The sequence below is a fragment of the Ursus maritimus genome, unplaced genomic scaffold (genome assembly GCF_017311325.1).
Source record: "Ursus maritimus isolate PB19 unplaced genomic scaffold, ASM1731132v1 scaffold_2, whole genome shotgun sequence".
Taxonomy (NCBI): Eukaryota; Metazoa; Chordata; class Mammalia; order Carnivora; family Ursidae; genus Ursus; species Ursus maritimus.
Genome location: NW_024424452.1, coordinates 68,832,518 through 68,849,444, shown reverse-complemented (window position 1 = coordinate 68,849,444; position 16,927 = coordinate 68,832,518). Strand labels below are relative to the sequence as shown.

The 16,927-nt window shown below is 33.9% G+C and overlaps 1 protein-coding gene across 7 annotated transcripts in view; it reads right to left on the bottom strand.

The window, feature by feature from the left end:
• Positions 1–16,927, bottom strand: part of CDC42BPA (CDC42 binding protein kinase alpha) — a 308,490-nt gene that overhangs the window by 234,579 nt on the left and 56,984 nt on the right. For all 7 annotated transcript variants that reach the window (XM_040636100.1, XM_040636097.1, XM_040636098.1 and 4 more), the window contains exon 2: positions 8,687–8,778. In XM_040636100.1, coding sequence (XP_040492034.1) covers positions 8,687–8,778 — 92 coding nt within the window. The remainder of the gene's footprint in view (positions 1–8,686; positions 8,779–16,927) is intronic.

Sequence of the window (16,927 nt, the reverse complement as noted above, 5' to 3'; positions counted from 1 at the left end):
GAAACTTCAACAATACTCTTATCATTCCATCCAGCAATCATGCTCCTTGGTATTTGCCCAAAAGAAGTGAAAATTTATGTCCACACAACAACCTGCATATGGGTATCTATGGCAGCTTAATTCATAATTGCCAAAAGTTGGAAGCAACCAAGATGTCTTTCAGTAGGTAAGTGGATAAATAAAACCAGTGGCATGTTCGGACAACGGTAAAAAGAAATAAGCTATCAAATGCCATGAAAAGACATAAAAGAAACTTAAATGAACATAACTACATGGAAGAAGCCAATCTGAAAAGGCTACATCCTGTATGATTCCAACTATAGGACATTCTGGAAAAGGCAAAACTGTGGAGACAGTAAAAAAGATGAGTGACAGCCAGAGGACGAGGGAGGGGTGGGATGGTAAACAGAGCACAGAGGATTTTTAAGGCAGTGAAACAATTCTGTGTGATATTATAAGGGTGGATATGTATCACTATCCATTGGTTCAAACCCATACGATGTGCACCTCCAAAAGCGACCCGTAATGTAAACTATGGACTTTGGCTGATAATGCTGTGTCCCTGCGGATTCACAGACTATAGCAAATGCATCACTGAAGTGAAGGATGTCCACCGTGGAAGAGGCTGAGCACAAGTTGGGGCCGGCGGTATATGGGAACTCCCTGTACTTTCCACTCAATTTTGCTATGAACATGAAAATGCCCTAAAAAATAAAATCTTTTTAAAAAGTCAATCAAAACGACTCACCATATTACCAGAATAAAAGAGCAAATCTATACGATTATTTCAATAAATGCCCAAAAGCCGTATGACAAAATTCAGCATCCATTAGTGATGAAATTTTTTAAATTCTCAGCAAACTAGTAACAGAAGACAATATCTTCAATCAGATAAAAGGCACCTACACAAACACCTACAATTGACACCATATTTAACAGTGAAACACTGAATCCTTTCTCCCAAAGCTCAGGAATAAGGTAAGGATGCCTATCCTCATGACATCTATTCAATATTGTACTAGAAGTCCAAACTAGTACAATAAGATAAAGAAATAGAAGGTATAAAGTCTGTAAAGTAAAAAGGAAATTGTCCCTATTCTCAGACGATATGATCATTTACAAAGAAAATCTAAGAAAGCAATAACTAAAACAACAAAGAACTATTTTTAAAAAATAAGTGAATTTAGGAAATAACGTCAGATACAAAAATCAGTGGTGTATCTACAAAATAGCTGCGTTCTATCTGAATATAAAAATTTTTAGTATCATCTACCATAGCATCAAAAACATAATATACTTAGGAATACATTTAAAGAAAAAGTGAACAAAAACTATATGCTAAAATTATAAAACATTCTTGAGAAAAATTAAAATACACCTTAAAAAACAAAGAAGGGGGCACCTTGGTAGCTCAGTCAGTTCAGTGTCCAATTCCTGATTTCAGCTCAGTCATGATCTCAGGGTCATGAGCTCAAGCCCCACACCAGGCTCTGCACTGAGTGTGGAGCCTGCTTAAGATCCTCTCTCTCAGGGCGCCTGGGTGGCACAGCGGTTAAGCGTCTGCCTTCGGCTCAGGGCGTGATCCCGGCGATCTGGGATCGAGCCCCATATCAGGCTCTTCTGCTATGAGCCTGCTTCTTCCTCTCCCACTCCCCCTGCTTGTGTTCCCTCTCTCGCTGGCTATCTCTATCTCTGTCAAATAAATAAATAAAATCTTAAAAAAAAAAAAAAATCCTCTCTCTCCCTCTATTCCCCCTCTCGCTCTCCCTTTGCCCCTCTGCACCCCCACCCCAGTTCACACATGCTATCTGTCTCTCTCAAAAAAAAAAAAAAAAAGAAATAACATTGTTTATGAACTGGTAGACCAACACTGTTAATGTCAGTCCTACCAAAACTGATCTATAATGGAATGCAAATTCATTTTCTAAACCAGTAGGCTTTTATGGAAACGGACACGGATTCTAAAATTTATGCAATAATGCCACAGTTCTAGAATAGCTAAAACGATTTTGAAAAAGAACCCAGAAGGACTTACACTCAGACATCATGCTCTCGACTTTATAGTATAAAGCTACAAGAATCAAAATCAAGATAGTGTGAGACTGGCAAAGGGACAAAGAAACCAATGAAACAGAATAGAAAGAGGAGGAAAAGATCAAGACTTATATGGTCAACTGATTTTTCTGACAAAGGTGCTGAAGTAATTCAATAGATTGGAAATAGCCTTTTCAACAAATGGTGTTAAAACAACTAGAAATCCACTGGGAAATAAATGAACCTCAATCCCTATTTCACATCACACACTGATTAATTTGAAATGGGTCACAAATCTAAACAAAAAACATAAAACTATAAAGCTTTTATGGGAAAAACATAAGTACCTTTGTGACTGGGATATGAACAAGAATTTCTTAGAAAGAACACAGAAAATAATGACAAGAGAAAAAATTTTCAATTATATCATCAAAATTTAAAACTTCTCATAAGGAAACATTTCAAAGAAAATAGGCAAGCCACACAGCCTGTGAGAAAATATTGACAAAACATGTATCTGACAAAGGACTTTTATAAATATAAAATATAAGAATTCCTACAACTCAATAATGAAAATACAAATACCTCAATTTTTAAAAATGAGCAAAATATTTGAACACATACTTCACAAAGAAGATCTAAGAATGGTGCATAAGCCACAAAAACACATTATTATGTTGATATACAACACAAATCCAAATAACAATGCAATTTAAGACCATGAGATACTATTACACACTCACTAGACTAACAACGAAAAGGTACTGGTGAGAACCATGGAACATGGTAGGAACAGAAATTGGTACAACCCAATTAGAAAAAATTTGCCAGCCCCTTTTAAATTTAAACATGCACCTACCACTAGCAGAGCAGTTCCGATAGTACATATTTATCCAAGGAAAATATAATTGTATTTCCATACATACTTGTATAATAATATGTATATCAGCTTTATTCCTAATACCCCAAAACTAAAAACAGGCCCAAATGCTCATCAACATAAAAATGGATAAATTGTAGTATGTTAATAAAATAGTATGCTAATCAGCAACAAAAAGGGAATATTTACAAATTTCAATCACAAGGATGGATCTCACATATTCTGAGGAAAAGAATTTGTACACCAAAAAGTACATATAGTATGATTCCATTTATGTGAAATTTTCAAAAACCCAGAACTAATCCACAGTTAAAATTTAGAACAGTGATTGCCACTTGATGGAAGTTACAGGGAACTAACAGGGAAGGAAACTTCCTAGGAAGATGGAAATATTCTATATCTTCAATAAGGGTAATTATTTGTCAAAACTCATAACATTATACAAAAGAAAGAAAGAAAGAAAGAAAAAAAAAGAAATCACACTCCTAGATGGCTTAACTAGTTTTCAAAGAAATAATACTAATCTTACACAAACTTTCAAAAACCTGAGAAACCAAAAACACTTCCCAAATTGTCTTATGAGCTAAGCATATCATAATCCCAGAATATAAAACAATTAATAGGATAGGTAAATTAAAGGCCAATCTTTCTCATGCATGTAAACAAAAAAACTGCTAAACAAAATATAAGCAAATCAAACCAAACTACATACATTGAAATGATACACAGGAACAATTGGATTTATACACTAATGTAGTATTGATACATTTAAAAACTAACCAATATAATCCCCACAGTAACCAAATGTAGAAGTTAAATCATATCAACAAAACACATATAGAAAAATCTTTTGATAAAAGTTAACTCCCATGCATTGCAAAAACTCTCAACAGACTAGTACTAGAAGGAAAACTACCTTAGTCTAAAAAAAGAGTAACAATACAAACAAAAAAGCTGCAGCAAACCTCAAACTCAATAGTAAAATACTGAATACTGCCCCCTGAAATCATAAACCAAACAAAAATTCTATTTTCACCACTTGAATTCAACATTTTATGGAAGATCCTCTCCACTGCAATAATATAAGAAAAAGAAATAAAAGGCGTAAAGATCAGAAAGAAAAAAAGAAAAAGCTGTCATTATTTGGAAATAAGACAATGAAAAATTCAAAAAACTTACATATAATCTAGAATAAATATATCAAGATTCTTAAATACAGTATCAATATACAAAAATCAATTGTATTTCTATTCTAGTAACAAAGTTAGAAAACAGAATTCTATAAAAAGCTCATCCGCAAACATCAAACACTCATAAATAGATGTATAAAAGCTACAGAGAATAAAATGAGCCTTGACCCATACCTCAAGAAACACAAAATAATCAATATCAGATGGATCACAGACTAAAATAGAATACTTTTTTTAAAAATTATAGAAGATAACACAGGAAAATACCTTCATGACCTTGGAGTTAAAAAAAAAAAAAACTTCTTTAAAGGACCACAAAAAGGACAAACTATAAAGAAAAGTTAATTAACTTCACTAAACCTAAGAACTTCTCTTCAATAACAGATCCATATGGAGAGGGAAAAGCCAAGCCGCAGAAAGGAAGAGAGATTTTATTTAATACACACACATACACACATTATCTCCAACAAAGGACCTGTATCCAGAATATACCAGTAAGTCAGACAACCCATTCTCAATTCTCCACCCACTCCCAATCCTCCAACCTCAGAATATGCACTTCATGAAAAGAAAAAAAAAATCTAAGTTATATACAGTGATATGAAAATGGGCTTAAGAGTTATCAGAAAATATAAAGTGAAATCATAATTCAATATGACTACTCACCCACCAAAAAAATGGCTAAAGTAAAACATAAATAAATAACCAAGTGCTGGTGAAGTTGTGAAGCAACTGGGACCTTCATTGTTGGTGGGTGCATTGGTAAAAAACTGGCAAACTGGTAACCACTTGGGAAATTATCTGGCACTATCTACCAAAGCTGAATAGGCCTACCCGATGACCCAGCAATTCCACTCCTAAGTTTATATCAAACACAAATGAGTGCCTCTGTCTCCCAAAAGACAAGTACAAGAATGTTCATAACAACATTACTAACATGGCAAAAAACTATAAACAACTTGAATACCCACCAACATTAGTATGAATAAATAACTTGTGCTTTATTTATACAAAGGAATACTGTGAACTAATACAAAGAAAGATGAATCACACAAGCATAATGCTGAGCAAAATAAGCCAGAAAGAAGAGTATGTATTATATAATTCCATTAATATAAAATTCAAAAACAGGCAAAATAAATCTACAGTGATAAAGTCAGCATAGATGGTTAATATGGAGGTGCTTATTCACTAGAGGAGGCAAGGGGTGCCTATCTTGGTGTGTAATGGTTACAAGAGTACATGCAAATGTAAAAATCCATTGAGTCATGCATGCATAGAATTCAATGTTTTAAAATTTTTAAGACCTCAAAATAAATATATTTTCAGACAAATAAAAGCAGACAGTTTATCATCAGCAAACCTAATGAAATAGTAAAGGGAATTTTTAAGTAAAAATGAAAATGTTATCGAAGGGAAGTCTGTGAATGAGAAGTCTGTGAATGTGAAGAGCAATAGAAAAATGCAAATATGTGAGCACATCCAAAGGAACAGGGACAGTAGTTTTTGAGGTTTTAAATATATGTACAACATAACAGCAATGACCCAAAAAAGGTAGAAGACAGGTAAGTCAGAATTGACAAAATGCAAATTTACCGAGAACACATGTGGCAATCTCTAGGGAAACCACAAAAAGTAAAATTAAGAAATTAATAAATGAAGGAGAGAATAATTTAAAACACTCTATTACCAGAAATTGAGAGACACATAATACAGAATGGGCAAGACAAATAGAAAGCAAATAGTAATAAATAATTCCATTACGTATCAACTGACTATATATTCCATTAAAAGATGAGATTATCAGACTAGATTAAAAAAACAAAAATTGGGGGACCTGGCTCGCTCAGTCAGTAGAGAATGTGACTCTTGATCTTGGGGTCATGATTTCAAGCCCTGTGCTGAGGGAAGAGTTTACTCAAAACAAACAAAAAAACCACAACAAACAAAAAACCTATATTCTAACAGTAAACATCCCTTAAGATTAGAGAAAGCTAAAACTGTAAGGATGGAATAAGATATTTAATGCAAATACTAATAAAAAGAGCTAGAATCATTCTATTAATATCAAATTAAGGAAAATTTAACTCAAAAAGCATTACTTAGAGACAACAAGGATCATTCATTATGATAAAAGAGTTAATCACCAGGAAGATATAATAACTTTATTATCTGTCATCAGTGAAAACTAAAAGAAATAAAGAATAAACAAATCCTCTCTCAGGAAATGACAGATGAAGCAGAGAAAAATAAAAAAGTAAGGATGTGAAAGATTTAAACAAGATTAATGATTTTAACCTTATTGATATTTATACAACAATGCATAGCAAATTTCAAAGGGCTGAAATCATGAAGTGACTGTTATGGAATTACGCTGAAACTCAGTAACAGAAATATACCGAGAAGACCCTCCAAGTATTTAGAAATTGAACAACAAACTTCTAAAGTAATAGATTAAGAAAAAGAAGAAGAAAGAAAACACAATGGAAATTTGAAATCAATTTGAAATTGGAAATCACACTGTATTTTGAGCAAAACAGCAATAAAAATATGACATATCAAAACTTATCAGCTGTAGCTAAAGCTTCTTAGAGAAAACATAGCCTTAAACACACATTTGAAAAGAAGGGCTAGACATCAATGCTCTAAGTATCTATCTCCAAAAGTTACCAAAAAAATAGCAACTTAAAATCAAAGAGAGTAGAGTCATCTTCTCCCTCTGCCCTTACCCCTGCTCCTGCTTGCTCTCTCTAAATAAAATCTTCAGGGGCACGTGGGTGGTTCAGTCTTTAAGCATCTGCCTTCAGCTCAAGCCATGATCCGGTGTTCTGGAATCAAGGCCGCATCGTGCTCCCTGCTCAGCGGGAAGCCTGCTTCTCCCTCCCGCTCCCCCTGCTTGTGTTCCCTCTCTCGCTGCCTCGCTCTCTGTCAAATAAATAAATCTTTAAATAAATAAATAAAATAAAATTTTTTAAGATTTTATTTATTTATTTGACAGCGAGACAGCCAACGAGAGAGGGAACACAGCAGGGGGAATGGGAGAGGAAGAAGCAGGCTTCCCAGCGAAGGAGCCCGATGTGGGTTTCGATCCCAGGACTCTGGGATCACGCCCTGAGCCAAAGGCAGACACTTAACGACTGAGCCACCCAGGCGCCCCAATAAATAAAATATTTAAAAAGAAAAAGAAAACCAAAGAGAGTAGAAGGAAGAAAATATTAAAAGCAGCAATTACTGAAACAGAAAAGAAATCTACAATAGAAAAATTCAAAAGGCAAAGTTTAATTCATTGAAAAAATAATAAAAGATAAAACTCTAGCATGATAAATGAAAAAAAAAAGAGAGGTAAAAATAATAAATATAGTAATAACTGTGAAAAATTAGATGACATGGGTGAACTTAGCAAAACTGACACACAGATAGAATATCCAAACAGTCTGATTTTCCACTAAAGAAATTAATTAAAACTGTCTCACTGGCAACCTCCAGGCCCAATGGTTTCACAAGTGAAATCTTCTAAGCATAGAAGGAAGAAATAATAACAATCTTCCAAACTCTTCCAGAGAACAGTAAAAGAGGCCAGCATAACCAAAATACCAAAATCTGATCAGGATTTTAAGTAGGAAAATTACAGGCCAGTTTCTCTCCAAGAATCTGAAGACACTCTCTTTCTCTCTCTCTCTCTCTCTCTCTCTCTCTCTCTCTCTCTCTCTCCCTCTGTCACACACGCACACACACAGAGCAAGCCAAGTGAAATGAGACATAAAAAGGATAATACAAAGTTGGGCTTATCTTAGAAATCCAAGGTTAGTTTAACATTTGAAAATAAATTGTAATTCAACACATTAACAGAGTAAAGGAGAAAAGCCTTACATGTCTCACAAGATGCTGATAAAACATTTTCTTAAAATCCAATACAATTCATAATTGAAAAAGTAAAATCAGCTAGGTTGCTAGGTATGAAGTCAAACAAAATTCCATTACATTTCTAATGACTAGGAAAAAAACAACTAGAAAATGAAATTTAACTAACAATTCTAACTAAAATAACAAAGAATATCACATTCCTTCATCAACTGGCTGACTCAGTATTATTAAGGTATCACTTATCTACAAACTGATCTCCAGTTTCAGTGCAATCCTAATCAAAATTCAAGCAGATGTATGGGTGTGGATTTTTAAGAGTAATTCTGAAACTGAAACATTCATTGTAAAATTATATAAAAATATCAAGGGCCAAGAACAGAGGAGGAGAGGGAGGAAGCTGGAGGACACACACTACCAGATATTGAGACTTCTTAATCTAGAGTATGTAAGACCGTGGTACTGGCACAAGGAGAGACACATAAAACCATGGAACAGAAGAGTCCAGAAGCATACTCAAACTTACGTTGACATATGAAGAAGAAAAACATCTTGGGAAAAATTCCACGTAGAAATATTTCTTTCAAAACGCTAATATATTTTCTGATTGATCATATCAATTATGGCAGCAAGGAAATCATGTTGTTAAATTCTCTTACAAACTGTATAAAATTCCTTCCAAAACAATTAGCAAAACTTACATAAAAACTTTCTCTCTTACCTCTCCGAAAGCTCCTCGACCTATCACCTTCAATATCTCAAAGTCTTCTCTATGTAGACGCATCTGTTTCACTTTAGAAGTAAATGGTTTGGCTGAAACAAAAGAAAACATCAATTACTTTCTTAATGAAATGTGATGCAAATTAGGTATACCCATACTGGCGTTTCTTAATCAAAATTCAAATTATGATTAAGAATGAAGTCAAACAATTTCATAATCCCAAAGTACATTAAGAAGAAATAGATTTAATTTCCATAAGAAAACAATTTCCTTTATTTCTTACATGTGAATTACATTTTTGATAAGAAATATTTTTAAACACCTAATAACATATGAAATAATGCAAAGTAACAGGGATGTACAAGTGGGATCAATTCAACTTTCATTTTGAACATTGTATATTCTAACACTCAATGCTAAACATATATTTTAACACAAATGTCTGAGAAGTAAAAACAAATTTCATGGAAGAGGGAGTTTCAGCAATTCCCACCAAGTAAATTCAGATTTCTTTCACACTCATTCACTTATTTGCCCTTTTAACACTCCTTTAGCAAGAGTCTACACTATACAAAGCATGGTGGCAATCACTGGAGTCTGAACAATTATGAGTACAATATGATACCTTCCTTCAACAAGTTCTCAGTCTTCAGGGCAGACAGACAGTAGACACATACACAAAACCTAACAATGGGAAAACTTCTAATAGAGGTAAATATAAAGTGCCTCAGGATAGGTGAGAATGGAACACTAATACTTCACAAAGTAACACAGGAACTGGACCTTGAGGATAAGTCGAATTTTGCTACTTTGCCTGGGTTTGCAGTGTAGACATTCCAGGCACAGGAAGCAATATAAGCAAATGAAGAGAGGCAAGAAAATGACCTTGAGGTGATAACAGTAAATATTCCATTGTTGTTACAGAATTTTAAGAAATGCAGAGAAATTGGACCTAGAAAGTGGAAAATGTAAATGCTCTTGAATACCATATAAGGAATTTAGACATCCTATTAATAATAGGGGATAAACTGACATATTTTTTAAAATCCTAAAATCAATGTATGTTCTGCTGCCTCTAAGAGAAATGTATACCCATCTTCCTCTCCTCCCTTCATGTCCCTCTTCATTCTCACACAAAAAGGAGTAATATGATTAAAGGGTCATTATATATATATTTTTTTAAGATTTTCTTTTTATTTATTTATTCGACAAAGATAGAGACAGCCAGCAAGAGAGGGAACACAAGCAGGGGGAGTGGGAGAGGAAGAAGCAGGCTCCCAGCGGAGGAGCCTGATGTGGGGCTCGATCCCATAACGCCAGGATCACGCCCTGAGCCGAAGGCAGACGCTTAACCACTGTGCCACCCAGGCGCCCCTAAAGGGTCATTATATATTGATATAGTTCTTTTCCCCTTCCTTCCACGAAGCGAGAGTAATATTTATTTGAGCATTAGGAGAGTGAAATAAGCAAGCCAGTCCTTATAACCTGATTTGATCTGAAGATATTTAGCCCGACTAACTAACTTAGAAAAGAAGGATATTCCACATTGCCTATCTCAGTCTAGGACAGAATTCTGTGCTGGTGTTTTAGATAATAAGGAAAGGAAATAGAGATTGGCTATTTGGAATTCACACAACAGAGAAGATGATTAAAGGAATATCAAATTTGAATGAAGGTATGAAGGATCTCATCCTAGGAGAAAGAACACACAAAACAATGGCACCTTGGTTTCTGAACAAACTGGACTGGACAAAGTGTTGAGACTGTGGGACCCAGTCAGGGTCCCCAAAGGAAATACCTTATCATAATCGGAGGAAAGTTTATTGACAAATAGACTATCTGCAAAGGTGTAGGCGGGATATAAGGGAACCACAAGGAACAGTAGTTATGAGTACTGCTATCTATCTAGCAGTAATCTGAAACTAGGGTCCCTCCCTTTCCCAGCTTCTACATCAGCATTTCAGAAATACATGGTTAAGACTGGTAGGTATAGAATATATAAATTAAAAATAAAGATGTGGAGCCAGCAAGTATGAGTCTAGTGCTGGTCCACTTGCCAGCTAAAGCTACAAAACATCGCACAGCAGCCTACAACTTAACATTCAGCAGTTCTTTAAATACATTTTCTATTTCATTTTATATTCCTCCTACCTCAAGACTTCCAAATAACCTGACCCCAAATAAAGCACATGCTCTATACCCTTGTCTCATTACTGATCCTAAATTAAACAATAGCATTTCATTACAGGCAACTACAGTTATTTGTAATCTGGAATAATTCCATATATACCTTCTTTTGGGTTAACATCCTACTTATCTAAAAGGTCAAAAATGTAACTTTTTCAAACCTCTGAAACACTATCACAAAACAGGAAAGAAACTATTTTTAGTTAAATTCAATTAGCCAATATATAGTACATCGTTAGTTTTTGATGTAGTATTCAATGATTCACAGAAAGTATTTTTTAAAAACCAGAGTAAATGAAACAGAATCCAGGGAAGCAAACAGCTGTTAAAAAGATCTTTTAGCAAAGGTACGAAGGATGATAGTATGCCAAAAAAACATCATTTTTCCACACAGTAGCATATACCCTGAAAGTACCACAAATGAGTACTATAAAATCATGTGTAATTAGGACTAAAGATTTTGAGTTTTCCAAGTTTTATGGGAGCCTTCAGCATTAACAGAAATTTTAAAAATAATTCTATCTATTCTTTACTTCCTGGTACCTGCTGGTAAAATCCCATTTCTTTGACTTTGCAAAACTATTTTATTTTAGGTATTCAAAACTGAATTAAGTCACAAATTTCTTCAGAAGGCTCATAGTTTTGGGGTGCCTGGGTGGCACAGTCATTAAGCGTCTGCCTTCAGCTCAGGGTGTGATCCTGGTGTTCTGGGATCGAGCCCCACATCAGGCTCCTCTCATAGGAGCCTGCTTCTTCCTCTCCCACTCCTCCTGCTTGTGTTCCCTCTCTTGCTAGCTATCTCTCTGTCAAATAAATAAATAAAAAATCTTAAAAAAAAAAAAAAGTGAAACCACCAAGTGTTTGTAGGTGTGTGAAGTGTGAATAACAGGTATTCTCATACACAGCTGATATGACTATTACTTACAATCTCAGTGAAGAGGATTTGGTTTTCTATTTCATTATTTTAATTTGGTATATTACTTATAGAGATTTCAAAAACTGAACCATCTTTATATACTTTGGTATAAACCATACTTGGTTGTAATGTATTCATTTAACACACAGATGACATTGCTTTGCTTTGATTTTATTTTAAAATTTTACATCTGTGTTCATAAACAATGTTGGTCTATGCTTATCTTTTTTCTATACTGTCTTCATCTGCTTTGGGACCAAAGATAAATCAACCTCATTAAGTATTTAGTAGCTTTCTCTCCTTTTTCATTCTCTAAACAAAATCTAGGTTGTTTAAAGATCTCCAGGTGATGAACAAAACTACAAAACCTTTAGAAGATGAAAGCAGAGACTCTGACTATAAGGTTTGATAAAACATGCTAATGAAAACATCTTTTCAGTGGACTTTTAATAATTGACTTCTTTCATATTATTGTCATTTTCACATTTTCTATTTCCTTCTGTAACAACTGTTAATTATGCTTTTCTACAAATTTATACATTGCATTGAAATTCTCAAATGTACTGGAATAAAGTGAAATAATATTCTTTTGTTTAAAAACTCTACGATATAAATAGGTTTGATCCCTTTTTAGATGCTAATACTGTATATTTGGGTCTTTTTTCTTTGTTTTTCCTTACCAATATTGCTGGAAGTTTGCATATTTTACAGTAATTCTTCCAAATACATAGTATTTAGATTTGCTGGTCCTCCATAAAATTCTGTGGGTTTTTTCTTGTTTTAGTAGGTTCTTCCCCAAATTTATGCAAAATTTCAGAAAAAGTAGAGGCTAATATTAATCCTTCCCTCCCACCAAATAACTAAGTTAGACATATTAATAATAAGCAAAAGAGATATTAGGGGAAAAAACATTAGAATAAAGATTAAAAGGAGCCATACATAGAGCTTTAAAAAAAAAAAAAGTCAAAATAACCAGGACATAATGATTCTAAACACATATATACCCAATAACATAACATCAAAATATGTAAAGCCAAACTGACAGACATAAAAGAAGAAACAAACTCACCTTCATAGATTTTACTATAACCCTCCCAGTAAATGATAACTCAACCAGGCCAAAAAAAAAAAAGTACCATACATGTAATGCTCCACCTATGAGTTGGAGAATATCATTATAAAACACACACAGAACTTCTACAAATTTTGGCAACATGCCAAGACATAAAAATACCTCCAACAAATTTCAAAGTACTGGGAACATAAAAATCAGATTATGTAAGTATAGTGCAATTAGAAATCAATAACAGAAAGGTTACCAGGAAAAACCATAAGCGCTGATTTCCAAAATCAATTTTAAAGAAGAAATTAATAAGATAATTAGAAAATATTCAGAACTACATAATAATAAAATACTATACAACAATAGCAGCCTAAACCAGTATATTGAGGGGGGGGGCTCTCAAAATCAACAATTAACACCTTAAAAATTAAGGTGTTAAATAGACAATGAAGTATTAGGCCAAAAGAATAAACTCAAAGTAGAAGAAAACAAAAAGGTAAGAAAGCAAAATAAATAAAAGTAATTAATTTGAAAATAAGAAAATAATAGAAAGGGTCAACAAGGCCAAAGGACAACAGAAAATCTATACTGGAAATGAGAAACTGGACAAAACTTCAGATGGTGAGATTAAATGGATGGTAAGAGAATATCATTAAAAGCTTATGCCAATAAATTTGAAAATGCAGAAGTAAACAAATTCCTAGAACGAGTAACTGTTTTTTTAAGTTAAAAATATGAACTATCTAATAAATAAGCTGAATCACTAGTGTAAAAATCTTCCACAAAAAACAAAACAAAACAAAACAAAACCCAGACCAATCCTGAATAGCTTTACCTGCAAGTACAACTAAAAACATTAAGAGGTAATTCCCATACTAAATGAAATTTTCCAAAGAATAAACCAAGAGGGAAAGCTGTATAGCTCATTTCAGCCTAACATCAGACCAAAAATACAGATGTTGTTCATGAATACAGATGCAAAAAGTTTCACCAAATTATCAACCTAATCAAGCAATTTATAAATAAAATAACATGACCAAGTTGGGTTTATCCCAAGAATGCTAGGTTGTTTTAATATTAGAAAATTGATTAACATGATTCATCACATAAACAGATTTTTAAAATATCAATATTTCAAAAAAATATCTACATACAAACACTATTCAATAAAATCATACAACAATTCATGCTATTTTTAAAAACTACACTTTTAACGAATGAGAAACAGAAGGAAACTTCCATGCCTGATAACTGATAGCTACAACCGCAGCAGAATAGCAAACATAACACTTAACAGAAAAATGTTAAAAACATTCTCCTTAAAAATCAAGAGGCAAATAAGGATGTCTTCTATTAAAATAATCATTATCACTTCTACTTAACATTTTAATAATGATACAAGCAGTGCAGTAGAAAAAGAAATAACAGACATAAGGACTGAAAAGGAAGAAAGAAAACTTATTATGCACAGATGATGTAATTACATAGAAAATCACACAAGCAAATCAAAACCACAAGGAGATATCACTTCACACCTGTCAGAATGGCTACTATCAAAAAGACAAGAAGTAACAAGTACTGGCAAAGATGTGGAGAAAAGGAACCTTTGTGCAATGTTGGTGGGAGTGCAAATTAGTGCAACAACTGTGGAAAATATGTAGGTTCCTCAAAAAATTAAAAATAGAAATAGAAATATATGATCCAGTAATTCTATTACTATTTATTCACAGAACATAAAAATACTAATTCAAAAAGATATATGCATCCCTATGTTTATTGCAACATTATTTACAATAGCTAAGACATGAAAGCAACCCTAGTGTCTGCCGACAGATGAATGGATAAAGATGTGACGTGTGTGTGTAGATGTGTGTGTGTGTGTGTGTGTGTGTGTGTGTGTGTTGGAGTATTACAAAGCCATAAAAAGGATGAAATTTTGCCATTTGTAACAATGAATGAATGAACCTAGAGGGTAGGCAGATGAAATAAGTCAGAGAAAGACAAATACAAAATGATTTCACTCATACATGGAATCTAAAAAACAAATGAATAAACAAACAAAAAGCAGAATCTGACCTGTAAATACAGAGAACAAATTGATCATTACCAGTGCGAAAGGGGGTGAGGGGATGGTGAAGATGGGTAAAGGGGAGTGGAGATACAGACTTACAGCTATGGAATCAATAAGTTATGGAAATAAAAGACACACCACAGCAAATAGAGTCAATGATATTTTAATAGTGTTCTATGATGACAGATGACAGCCACACTTGTGGTGAACCCAGCATAACATAAAGAAAAGTTGAATCAGTAAGTTGTACACCTGAAACTAATGTAACATTTGTGTCAACTACACAAAAAATTTTTAAAGAAATTTATTAAATTTCATCTTCCATAAAAATATGCTTCAAATTGAAATAATGTATAGATCCATAATATTTTTGAGTTCTCTACTCTGAATGCAAATAAATTATTTCAAATATATAATCCCCCCACAAAACAAAAACCAGACTCTTAATTACAGAGAACCAACTGGTAGTTGCCAGAGGAGAGGTGGGTGAAAGGATTGGCAAAACAGGTGAAGAAGATTAAGACGTACAAACTTTCAGTTATAAAGTAAGTCACAGAGAGGAAAAGTACAGCACAGGGAGGAAAAAAAAACAAAAAAAAAATCAATATGCGTCATGACTGCAATGATTGAATCAAGCAAGTTGCTGGACAGAAATATTATGCAAAAGTCAATTTCACTCCTATATAACAAAAACATTTTTGGAAACTGATCTGGAAAGATATTTATGATGGCATAAATATAGCTTTTAAAAGGACCAATCAATAAATCCACCAAAAGATGTATCTGCCCTTAATATACTACAAATGTTTCCTGAAAGATGTTAAAGACTCAAACAAAAAGTCCTTGGATAGGAAGGCACAGTATCATTAAAAGGTCAATTCACCCCAAATATATCTGCAATTTAATGTAATTACACTCAAAATCCCACCCAGGGTTTTCATGAACTTGACAAGCTAATTCTAAAATCTACAAGGATGAGGGGCGCCTGGGTGGCACAGCGGTTAAGCGTCTGCCTTCGGCTCAGGGCGTGATCCCGGCGTTATGGGATCGAGCCCCACATCAGGCTCCTCTGCTAGGAGCCTGCTTCTTCCTCTCCCACTCCCCCTGCTTGTGTTCCCTCTCTCACTGGCTGTCTCTATCTCTGTCAAATAAATAAAATCTTTAAAAAAAAATAAAATAAAATCTACAAGGATTAACAAAGGACCAAGAATAATCAAGACACTTTTGACAAAAACAAAAACAGAAAACATGATAGGAGAAAGACTTGCACTATTAACAAACCAAGACTTATAATAAAACTATGGTAATTAAAATAGTATGTGTTGGCAAGAAGATGGACAAATTGGCCAAACAGAGAGCCCAGAAGCAACTCATACACATATGGATATAATTTATAATAGTACTGGCACAGTACAATGGTGGGAAAAGAACGGACTATTTAACACATGACACTGGGACAATGGTCATATTCAGGAAAGGAATGCAACTGGAATAGTATTTCACACAATATACAAAGTCATTCCAGGTTTTTAGAAGACAATATACAGGATACTATGACTTTGGGTTGGAGAAGAATTTTTTAATGAAGACAAAGTATAGTTTATTTAAACAATTAATAAATTTGACCATTAATTTTTTCATCTGGGCGCCTGGGTGGCGCAGTCATGTAAGCATCCAACTCTTGCTTTCAGATTGTGATCTCAGGGTCATGAGATCGAGCCCCAGGTCAGGCTCCAAGCTCAGCGCAAAGCCTGCTTAAGACTCTCTCTCCCTCTGCCCTTTCCCATCAGTGCTCACTCACACATGTGCTCTTTCTCTCAAAATAAATAAATCTTTAAAAAAATTTTTTTTTCATCAAAGGCACCATAAAAGCAAGACACTAACTAGGAGTATTTAACTGTGATACATATAACTGAAAATGGACTGGTATCCAGAATACATACCAATCTCCTACCAATTCATTTTAAAGAAGCAAATCACTTGTTATGATGAGCACTGAGTGTT